Here is an 11,806-nt window from a genome sequence, read left to right on the forward strand (position 1 = left end):
CAATTTAGTCCTTTTCATTTAATTACCTACCCAAACGTTAAAATTTTCTAACGAAATTTTAATACCACATCACTAAAATTTTATAAATATTTATAAAAATATTCCCTACTCAGTTTACGAGATCAAGGTCTCGATACTTTGTTTTTACCCAATTCCTTCAATAATTCCTTTTTTTTTCTAACTAACCACTAAATCGGTAAAATTTTTCTATCGATATTTTAATACTATTTTCCTATCATATAAATATTAATGCAAAAATATTAAAATAAATTTCTCTTTAAATCAAATTTGTGGTTACAAAACCACTGTTCCGATAACCTTGAATTTAGGCCATTACAGGTCGATTCAGCATCCAACAACGATCCCGATCTCAAACGTGGTGATGTTTATCATTTTGTGTCGGCATGTACCTAGGGTGTCTGAATAATAGTTATTTTGTGTTCTGATTGTAAATGGGGTTATAAGTTTAATATTGGTTTACTATATACATATGAATATGTGTTTATGTTTGAAGTTATATTATGGCAAGTTAAAATGATATTTAAGTATTCATAAACTAGGCAAAATGGATTAAATTAGGTTTGTTGATAATTTGGACTTGAATAATGCTTTGATGATATAAATGTGATGCCAATGAGGGTATATTGGTTAGACACCTAGGATGTTTATTTTGACATGATTTGAATGTGTTTGATTGTGTTTTGAACTGATTAAACGAATGATTTTTGAATTACTTAGTGTCCAAGCTTGCAGGGAACGGTAAACTTGTTGTTTAAGGTACATTCTGAGTCCACACGGCTAGACACACGGGCGTGTGAGGCCATTTTGAAAGGGCACACGGTCTAGCACGCAAGCGTGTGGCTTGGCCGTGTGACCCAAGTTAGAAAGTTACATGGGCATGGACATGAGCTGAGACACAACCTTGTGTCCCTATTTCGAATGCCCACACGGCTTAAGATACGGGTGTGTCTATTGGCCATATGAGTAACACGGGCGTGTGAACCCTGCAGCCTTAAAATTTTTTAATATTTTTCAAAAAATTTCCTGAGTTTTCGAATTAGTCCCGATTTGTTTGTAACGCGTATTTTGGGCCTCGATGACTCAAATAAGGGATAATATATATGAGTTTGATTGTTTTTTTATATGAATATTATATGATATAAAATGTTTGTAATTTATATTTGTTTGATAGGTAAAATCTGGTAATACTCCGAAACCCTGTTCTAGCGAGGACATGGGTTAGGGGTGTTACAAGTTATGTGGCATGTATTTAAATGTTATTAAATGTGTTTAATTGGATGGATAAATTGGTTTGAGATGTTTAATGTTTGAAGTGTGGAATGACTAAATGAATAGTATAATAATAATGCTATGGTAACATATAGTAATACTTGATCTATCATCCAATTGATGCTTTGAATATGTTTTGATATGGTATGGTTAAAAGTGATAAGAATACATGGTAATGTGTTATGTTATAATGAACATTATTTGAATGGTATTTTAAGTGTGATAAGACATAGTAAAATGGATGATTTTGGATGATTATGAACCAAGGACTTGGTTGATTGAATTGATATGGTTAGATTGATTTATTGTTGCCAAATTTATGAAAATGTTGGAATGGAGTTTAGAAATAATCAAATGAATGGTTAAACATGTTTTTGGATTGATTTTGTGCAGGATATAAGTGTGTACTATGCACCAATTGAGCTAATGCTTTGGCTTGGCATGGAATAGGTACCAAATAGCCTAAAATGTACCAAAACAGAGTCCATGCCGAGATGAGAAACTCCCCATGCTGCAGCATTAGTCGACAGTTTGTAACGTCCTGACGCTGAGTGGCCGGACGTCACAACATGACAAATTGTTTGGCGACGTCACGACGTTAATCCTGGATTTTCAAAACTTTGCAATTTGATCCTAATTCATGCTTGGGTTAACAAAAGAGCTTTCATAAGTTCAATTAAGGCTCATATTTAGTTGTGAATTGTATTATGAATGTGCTTAAGTTATAAATGTTTATTTGATTGATATAATTACTATGTTTTTATCGGTAGATATTCTGACAATGATTGTAGCATATTGTAACTCGGACTCGACGACCGGGTCGGGCGAGGGTATTACAACTTATGTTAGGTTATATCCATTTTTTATAACGCAAAAATCAAGTAAAAAATAATATAAAATTGTTCAAAACTTTCATAACGCTTCTTATAAATAATATTATTTTGTCAAAATTTTAGAAAATTATTTTTATAAATAAGTAATGATAAAATATTATAACATTTTTATGGATAAGTATATTATTTTTTATAATATATATCATGGACATATAAATTAGTTATGTTCATACTTCTTGGCATAACATTTTATAAATAAATATACTATAACATTGTTATAACATATAAATTATTTTTTATAATAAACCTTTTACCATAACTTAAAAAACAAGATTTAAATAATATTGTTCTTTTATAACTTTATGAAAAATACACATTATTTTTATAATATAATATTTTAAGATTTATAAAATAATAATTTTTTATGATAATCATCCCAAATCTTGATACATGTTTATAATATAATTTTTATAACTTGTATAAAAATAATTTTTAAAATTGAATTTGGGTAAAATTAATTGTATAAGTACTCCAATTCTTACTCTCTCCCAAAAATTAAAAAGTATAATTGTAGCTTTAATTACACCAAATTTAATAAAACTCATAAATTACAATAATTATCTAAACATATCATTTTTGCATAATTGCAAGAAATAATATTCAAACTCAATTATTACATTACAATCCAAACAACACCTTTTAACATTCAATTGGCTACAGCATAAATTTCGAATACTCCTGACAGCCCCTCTTTGTAACACCCTATAAAAGTTGTGTGGCTTGCAAACTATCACTTTCCACCTTCACATCATTAGGTGTGATGAATTTGTTTTTTTGATAATTAGAGATAGGGGTGACATCGTTAAAAACTCACCTTAATTTTTTATTTTTTGTGCAATGTAGCAAATTACCCTTTTATCACCAGGTCAAATTAAAAAGTCAACACTCAAAAAGTTGTTTGGTATAGGTGAGTAGGTGTGATAAATTTTAGTAAGAATTTACATTATTTAGTCGAATTTAATACAAAAAAATACTTATTTTTTATAAAATAATAAATATTATTTTGAAAATAATTTTATTTTTATATAAAATTTAAAAACATTTACAGAATTTGAATCCAAAATGTTATAATTTTAATAGTTCAACCTCTCTGATTTAATTAATCATTTATTATTACATCAGTTAGAGGTGATCCTGCATCACCTATTCGTTGTCGGCTAAAATATCACTAATTCATCTCTTATTTCCAATCATCCTTGGCCGTCCGATCCACCATCATAGGATTCCGTAGAAAAGAAAAAGAACAGAAAACAAACCGGTTACAATTAAAATCACGAGCCACTCCATGCCAGTTGTAACGATAAAAGAGAAAAATAAGAAAAAGATGGAAATAGAATATGGGCCCACAAAATCTCGGAGCTCTTATTTGCCGATGCCAACTCACCTTATCTTGTTTCACCTCCACGCGCTAATCTGGATATCGTGAACAGTCCAGCTTCCAATTTCAACCGTTGATGAAGAGGACTGGTCAAATTGCAATCGTTTCGAGTACGCAAAGCTCTAAAAAACTCGCTACATCCAACAAACACGTTGATACCCTAAAATTTGTTGTCGGCTTCTCATTTGCTTTAGCTAAGTCCAGAGGAATTACCGAAAGGAATGGAATACCGGGGTGGAGAAATTAATTTTTTCTTTCTTTCTTCATTTTCACAAAAGAATAAAAAACACGATAGTGATACTCTGCACGTGTCAGTCACGAGCGGAGCGAGGGCTATCCCGCGTGCAAAACTATGAAAATAATTTGGGTAAATTTCACAATTAGTCACGAAAGTATAGGTATGTTTTCATTCTGGTCAAATTAACTAAAAAAAGTTACAATTTAGTCACTGAATTATTCAAAAGTTTTCATTTAAATAAATGGATTGTTAAAATCGATGCTATATATGGTTTTTTCTGTTTGCATTACCGGCACTAATCGAAAGTTTTATTTCCCTTTCTCTTTTACATTTCAACTTTTTTTTTCATGTCAAAAGTTTTCATTTAAGTCACCGAAGTGTTAAAATCGATGTTGTATGCCTTTCTCTTTTTGTATTGCTTGCACCAATTGAAAACTTTCCTTTCATTTCTCTTCTATTTCAACTTTTTTTTTCATGGAATAACTTTAGACGTCACAAATTTACGAACAAAAATACAAGTAATTATTTTCTCCGATCTCCGACACTGATCACCAAATCAACTTGGATCTAATGTATGTTCTTCTACTCATAAATGGGTACTGATCCATCATACCAATCGTCGAATTGTCGCTTGGAGCTCACTAATGAAACTTTTTTTTTTAAATAACAACTTAGTGACTTAAAAAAAATTAAATAGTTCAGTGACTCAAATAAAAATATTTGAATAGTTTAGTGACCAAATTGTAACTTTTTTAGTTAAGTGATCAAAACGAAAACTTACCATAATAGTGACTAATGGTGTAATTTACCCAAATATTTTTCAACATATTATTGAAATTAAATGGATAATATATGTAGAAGGCCCAAATTGCCCGACCCAATTTCAACCTAAACCAAACTAACCTTAACCCAAACAAAATCAGAAAAAAAAAAAAAACCTAGCCCTATGTTCAGCCTTTGTACCTACTGCCACCACCTAACCCCATCCCATCGTCCCATCACCTGCAAAACAACAACAGAGAACCAAAACAAAATGCAAACAGTAGCAGACAAAACACAAAGAAACAAAGAAGAAAAAACAAAAAGGGGCAGAAAAGAAGTAAGAGAACAAAGAAATAGATAATATTGTAAAATCCATGGTATTTCGGCTATAAAGCCAGAAATCCTGGATTTTTTGGGTACAAAAACAAGAATATTGTAAAAGGGGAAGATAGATTTTTTGGGGGAGAAAAATATAAACAATAAAAGGGATAAAAAAAAAGTGTAACCTCTCTAAGTATTTTTCTTTAGAAAAAAAAGAGATAGAATACACACATACTGAATAGCAAAAAAGAAATTAAAAAAGTCATTGAAAGGTGATTTTGCTTTTTTTTTTCTTTTTTTTCCTCCTTCATTTTCGATCTGCTTGTGATTTTTTGTCATAGAAAACGAAAAGTGTGTTTTGAAACAACACCGATGAAAGCCCACACGTCTCGAAAACATGGAGATTCGGGCTAGGATTGTTTTCTTTATTATTATTTTTATTTTCATCAGATTTTGCTTTGTTTTTTTGTAGAATAGCATAAGATTTTAAGTTTTTCCTTTAAAAAAAAAAGAAAGAAAAAAAGGGAGAAAGAGTGCGCTTACTCGATCTCCGTGGGCGTGTCCTCCGTTGACAAGGTCCAATCGCCATTGGTGCACAGTCGGCCATCAAATAAATGATGGTTTAGGCAGCTGCATGTTGAATCAAACACTAGGGGGAGGGGTTAAAGCTTCTGTTTTTAAAAATAAAAATGAAAGGTTGCTGAGTTTTGAAAAGGAAATGAATGGGAATTAAACTTTAGCATCAAACTTGGAAATGATGGAGTTTAAAGGAGGGGACCCACGCGTGTTGACCCAATCCAAAACATTGGATCCACATTCTTTTGTTTCAAATGGGTTAATGGCGCATTTGGTTCTCCTCTTTCGCGCCAATTTTCAATCGGCTTCTGTTTGTGCTTTGTTTGTTTTTTAAATGTTCCCTAATATTTGTATGTTCTTACATTTTAGCCCACTGCTGCGTTTTAGGCTCTGGGATATTCCCAATTCTAGTCCTCATACGATCGTGTGCATCATATATTGGCCTCATAAACTATTTCATTCCTAAATTATTCTTATTATTTTTAATTTGATTTCAATTAGTTTCCTTTTTCTTCATTTCATACTTCTTTAATCTATGTTCACCATCATACGTCATTTGATTACTCATTTTGGAGTAGTTATATTTTCATGTTCTGTACATTATTTTATGTAATTTCTTTTTATACATTATCATATACATATATATTATAATAAGGCTAATGTTACTTCATTTGTATAATGTTTTCTTTTGTATTCTAACCATGTATTTTAGCATAAATTTTTGCTACAATAATATGTTTTGTATATATATATTTTGCATAAAATTATTTTTTCTGCTTGCTTATATTAGTATACATATTTGGTTTATATATTATTAAACCTATACACATTATCATTTCTATATAAATTTGCATGTACTCTCTTTTAAATTTATATGTATATATATCGATACACTTATTACTTTAATAGATTTTTTATTTAAAATACTTTTTGCTTTATGATTTATTAAATCTTCTCTTTATATATATATGAAATTATTTTAGAAACTTCATCTTTGTAATTTTAAAATTATTATTTTTGAGTATTTCGATATTATGTTTATGTTTTAATATAGCCTCTTATTTAAATATTTTTAATAAAAGGGTGTGTATATAATTTTTAGATTAACAATATATGTACATATTATTAATTTCATGATCGTTTTTTTACAATAGATTTACATGTACATATGTCTTTTAAATCTATTTTGTGTATACATGTTTTTTAGTTATCGTGATAATTACTCCTTTTATATAAAATCTTTATTGTAAAGTTTTCATCATATTGTTTTAAATTTTGTATAATACTTCATTTAAATATTCTTATATATTATTATGCATATGCAGTTCATGGTAAAATTAGATTTATTATATATGTAATATTAATTCTATGTTACTTTACATGTATGATTTCTTTTCAATCTATTTTCATAAATACTTTAAAACCTTATGTATATAACATATATTTCATCATACCTTTTTGTTATTTGAAAACCTTCCATGGTGTATATATTACTTAAATCATTTCCTTTTATTATATGTATATGGTCATCTTTAAATAGACATTTTATAATAAAAAATACTTTGTATATATGAGTGTGTTTTTTAGTCTATAATTTGTAATAAAATTAATTTAATCTTATGTGCATATTTAGTCCCATGCCAATTTATTTTCTGAGTCTCTCAAATTTATTTATATATATTATTTTGTGTATATAAGTTTTTCTTTTAGAACATATTTTATTATATATTGTTTTGATTTTAAGTCTCACATTTAAATACCATTTTGTGTGTATATACATTTGTCAACTTTGAATATATACGTCATCTTTAAAACGTTTGCGTCCATTTTATAATTTGTTATAAAATTAATTTAAGCTTGTAGGTATTTCTATGTTTTTACACATAATTGTTTTTTAAAAAGTTACTTATGTACATGTATTGTAAATCTATTATGTGTCTAAAATTACATTTTCTATACATTTTACAATCCTTTCATATTTTGTACGCAATTTCAAATTTTCTATATGTATATATTGTCATTTTAAACCAATATGTTTTAATGTTTGATATATTGCTCGATCAAAATCCATTTCACTTCACATATTTTAACAAACAAGTATATATCTTTAATTTTCTAAATTCATCCATTCATGTATTATACATTGTGTGTTTATTATTTCAAGCTAGTTGGGTACTATGGATCATATCATATTAGGTTTTATATATCATTGTGGCATACTTTCATGTATTGTTTTGTTTCGTTTTGTAGGATGCTTTGTCATTATAATTGTGTTTTGATATTGTTATGTCAATTAGTATCCCATGCATGCTTGTGATCGGATTATATGTTTTAGGTTAGTTATACTTAAATTTTAGTTCGTTAAGCATTATGTCTCGTATGTACGTATTACCCCATTCGTCATTTTCCATTTGATTTTTGAAATGTGGTTTTATAAGATACAAATTCTTAAGACCGACTCCGTTTTTTTATCTCAAGTCAAATTAATACTTTTAAGCTGGTTTTATAAGTATCCATTTAAAAATTCTTTAAATTGAAGACTAGATTCGATATTTGGCAATTTGTGGAATAGTGCCCTAACGCGTTGGGTTGCAATTTCGCGTTTGCTCAAAATAATCGAATGTCCCTTCAAGATTTTACTCATGCCTTTTAAAAATTCTTTAAAACGAAAGAAATATTTGGTGTTTGACAATTCGAGAATCATGCCCTATTGTGTTGGATTGTGATCTCTCGCTTGCTCAAAACAATTGAATAGTCATTTATATTCTCACTCATGTTTATTAAAAATACTTTAAAACGAAGATGATGTTCAATGTTTGGCGATTTGAGAATCAAGCCCTATCGTGTTGGGTTGCGCTTTTTCATTTGTCCAAAATAATCAAACATCTCTTCGGAATTTCACACGTATTTTCTAAGGTAAGACAATGGTCAATGTTTGGAAATTCGAGGAATCATACCTTACTGTGCTGGGTCTCAATTTTTCGTTGGACTAAATAGTTGGGCATCCTTTTGTGATTCTTGAATTATAAACTTTCGGACGTCGAAACAAGAAAGTTTTGGCGATCAACTCGGGTTATTCAACTTTTATTAAAAAACCACATTTAAAAAAAAATAATTTAATTTTAGACATAAGGACAGTATTTAATCGATTCGGTACCAATTTTGAGCGTAGTGAGGGTGCTAATCCTTCCTCATGCGTAACCGACTCCCGAACCCGTTTTCTCAAAAGTTCGTAGACCAGAATCATTGTTTTAATAAACCAAAAATGTTTTATTAAACTAATCTCATTTTTAGGTGATCCGATCACACCAAAACAAAATATCGGTGGCGACTCCATGCATTTGTTTTTCAAAAGTCGATTACCCCCATTTTCGCTTTTCAAAAAGTCGATCCATCATTTTTAAATCGAAGAAATAAAATAAATGGTTTCGACAATATATATTAATAAACCCTTAAATTATTACTTTTTTAAATAAACTCTTAAAAATATTTTTAATTTTTAATTTAATGATCTATTTTCATTGAATTCACATCAGTATTAAATGTAAATTAGTTTTAAAATTTTTAAAAATATTTTAATATTAAAATCAAAATTTTATTGGTAAAAACATAAGTTAAGAGTTTATATAAGTACAAAATTTATTTATGGATTTAATAAAACGTAATAGTTTAAGGGTTTTTAAATAAATTAGTCAAATTAAAATATTTAAATACAACTCTCTTAATTTTGTTTTTGTGATTTTAATTTAAATTTTCAAGTGATCTTATTAATGAGTTGGTGTCTAGGCTAAAATTCATTTCACTCGGTAGTTGATAAAAAATTATTTTTATTATTGTATCAAGTATATAAATAGTTTTTTTGTTTAAAAAATAAGTTAAATATAAAAATATAAAAATAACATTTAAATTAGTAGTTATTTTTAACCATTATTTATTTATTTAAAACTAAAGGACTTAAATAGCTTTCATTTTATTTTATTATGGTGATTGTAATTTAAGAAAATTATTTTGTATACTAATAAAGTGCCTAAAGATAGGGTTTTTGTCAAATACAATAAAATTTTAAAATTAAGCTGTAAAGAAAGTTTATTAGGTGCAAATAAATGGGCAAAAAATACGAATATATTTGAACAAAAATTTATCCTTGATAACAAAAAGTAAAAACTTAGTCTTCACAATTGTAAATACCAAAAAACTCAAATCTTTATCAGATAGGATTTTTATTTTGGAGAGGAAAAGGGTGAGGATGGAAAGCACTCTGTATGTGGTGCGGGTGTCGGTCGGCGACGCATACATATATGTACATTTATATAGATTATTGATGTGGGCACCCAAATTAACTGGCACCCACTTTTATTCATTTTTTGTCGTTAATTCACGAGCCTCTCCACTCAGACTATGAAAGAAGGAAAAAAAGAGACGACATGCCGTTTTGACATTTCCCTCCTCTTTGACAATGAAGTAAAGTCAACTCCAAAACCGGAAGTGGTTTTCAATGTAGTTAAAAAAAAAAGGAAAAATGACAGCTTTGAGATTCCCAATTTTGCTAACCCAAGATACCACTCTTTGTCTCTCTCATCCATCCCTTCCTTTCGCTTCTTAATTATTATATATAATTGCGAAACCCCACTCTGACACAATCTCCATATTTTTATATATTTTTTTGCTTTCTCTCTTGCTGCCATTAAAAAGTCAGCGCCTTGTTTTGTCGTCTTCTCTCTGTTTTCTAACAGTTTCTTGCCATCGGAGTCAGCTCAGCTGCAGATTTCAGAGGCTTTTTATTTTTATTATATTTTTTTGAAATAGAGAGGAAGCGATACTGCTCTCATGGAAGTTGATTGGGATTTGCATGCGGTGGTCAGAGGTTGCGCCACTGTTACAGCAACCAGTAACGGTGGTGTTGGAAGCGGTTATTCCGTGGCGGATTTGCTCCCTCCTCAGTCTGGTGTTTCTTCGTTTGGAAGTGAAGAAGCTTTTGAGGGTCATGCTTTGTCTTCCCCAAATCAGTTGGAAGAATTGCATGAGCTTTACAAGCCTTTCTTCCCCAAATCTCAGCCACTTTCCCCACAGAGCACGCCTTTATCTTCAATTTCTTCTATCAGCTTCTCTAAAGAAGCGCGGATAGAAGAGCAACAGCCGCAATCTAAGCTGTCTCTCGCTGCCTCTGTTACCACTGCTATTACTGCACCTACTAACAATTCTGCGACTTCCACTTCTCATAATTCTCGATCTAAAAGAAGGTGAATTTTTTTTTAGTTTTACTTGTAATTAAAAAAGTAGATATCTTCAGAAACCCATAAAGATTGTCTCCTTTTTCTTTTTGAGTTTGTTAAAATTGTTTAATTTCCCTATTAACAGGAAGAACCAGCTAAAAAAGGTTTGCCAAGTCCCAACAGAAGGGCTCTCTTCAGACGTGTGGTCATGGAGAAAATATGGACAAAAGCCTATCAAAGGCTCCCCTTATCCAAGGTAAACTATTTTACACAGAGGCGTAATTTGTCTCTTTTTCATGTTGGATTATAATTTTATAATAACTTTTGGTTTTTGATTGCATGTTTGATTGAAGCTTTGGTTGTTTGTTTCTTTGATGAATAACAGGGGCTATTACAGATGTAGCACCTCGAAAGGATGTTTGGCCCGAAAACAAGTGGAACGGAGCAGAACCAACCCGGCTATGTTCATAGTCACATACACAGCTGAGCACAACCACCCTGCTCCGACGCACCGCAATTCACTCGCGGGCAGCACCCGCCAGAAGCCTTTCACCTCACAAACACCCACCGCCGGCGACTCCGTCAAACCCGTCTCTGCCAAACCCGCCGGAAGCTCATCTCTAACTACCTCCGTGGATGAAGAGCTCATGGTTCAAAATACAAAGGCGGGGAGCAGAGAGGATTTGGTTGAAGATGAAGGGGAAGATGATTTTGGGATGTCAGACACGGCGGTAAGTGATGATTTCTTCGAGGGTTTAGAAGGAATCGCTGACATGGTCACCGGTAATTGTTTTTCTGATCGTTTTCAGCCAAGCTTTGACCTTCCTTGGATAGCCAGCAATACGGCTACTGCCGCCGGTGGCGTTTAAGAATCGCCCTGGAACATTGCTTTTGATGCTTGTATATGCCATACATTTCAAAAGGTAGAGGGAATTGTTGTACCCCATTGTTAGAATCTAAGCCGAAAATGCTTTTTGTTCAGTACCTTTTTAGGATTCCATTAACGAGTCTTGTAGACAAAAATAGTTTCCTATTTATCGTAAAGTTAGCTACAGAGTTAGGAGAAGTAATACTTTAAGGAACCTTTTTTATTTTTTTGTAGTGTTTTCTGATACAACTAAAGTGGGAAATTGCT

General features: G+C 30.7%; 1 protein-coding gene and 1 long non-coding RNA gene across 2 annotated transcripts; one reads left to right on the forward strand and one right to left on the reverse strand.

Annotated features, from left to right (window-relative positions):
* Positions 1-3,929: 3,929 nt before the first annotated feature.
* On the reverse strand, positions 3,930-5,614 carry LOC128284238 (uncharacterized). The gene is made up of 2 exons (XR_008274618.1): positions 5,426-5,614; positions 3,930-4,801 (listed from the first exon to the last, which is right to left on the reverse strand). It is a non-coding gene; the product is annotated as an uncharacterized LOC128284238 (long non-coding RNA).
* Positions 5,615-9,818: 4,204 nt separating this feature from the next.
* Positions 9,819-11,737, forward strand: LOC108465155 (WRKY transcription factor 22-like). The gene is made up of 3 exons (XM_017765479.2): positions 9,819-10,698; positions 10,817-10,927; positions 11,057-11,737. The coding sequence occupies exons 1-3, from the start codon at positions 10,286-10,288 to the stop codon at positions 11,538-11,540; spliced, it is 1,008 nt and encodes a 335-aa protein (XP_017620968.1). The 5' UTR covers positions 9,819-10,285; the 3' UTR covers positions 11,541-11,737.
* The last annotated feature ends 69 nt before the right edge of the window (positions 11,738-11,806 follow it).

The sequence above is a fragment of the Gossypium arboreum genome, chromosome 11 (genome assembly GCF_025698485.1).
Source record: "Gossypium arboreum isolate Shixiya-1 chromosome 11, ASM2569848v2, whole genome shotgun sequence".
Taxonomy (NCBI): domain Eukaryota; kingdom Viridiplantae; phylum Streptophyta; class Magnoliopsida; order Malvales; family Malvaceae; genus Gossypium; species Gossypium arboreum.

Coding starts and splice junctions, on each gene's coding strand:
- LOC108465155 (XM_017765479.2), top strand. CDS start 10,286: ATGGAAGTTGATTGGGATTTGCATGCGGTGGTCAGAGGTTGCGCCACT. Junction 10,699..10,816: donor AATTCTCGATCTAAAAGAAG/GTGAATTTTTTT, acceptor CCCTATTAACAG/GAAGAACCAGCTAAAAAAGG. Junction 10,928..11,056: donor AAAGGCTCCCCTTATCCAAG/GTAAACTATTTT, acceptor GATGAATAACAG/GGGCTATTACAGATGTAGCA.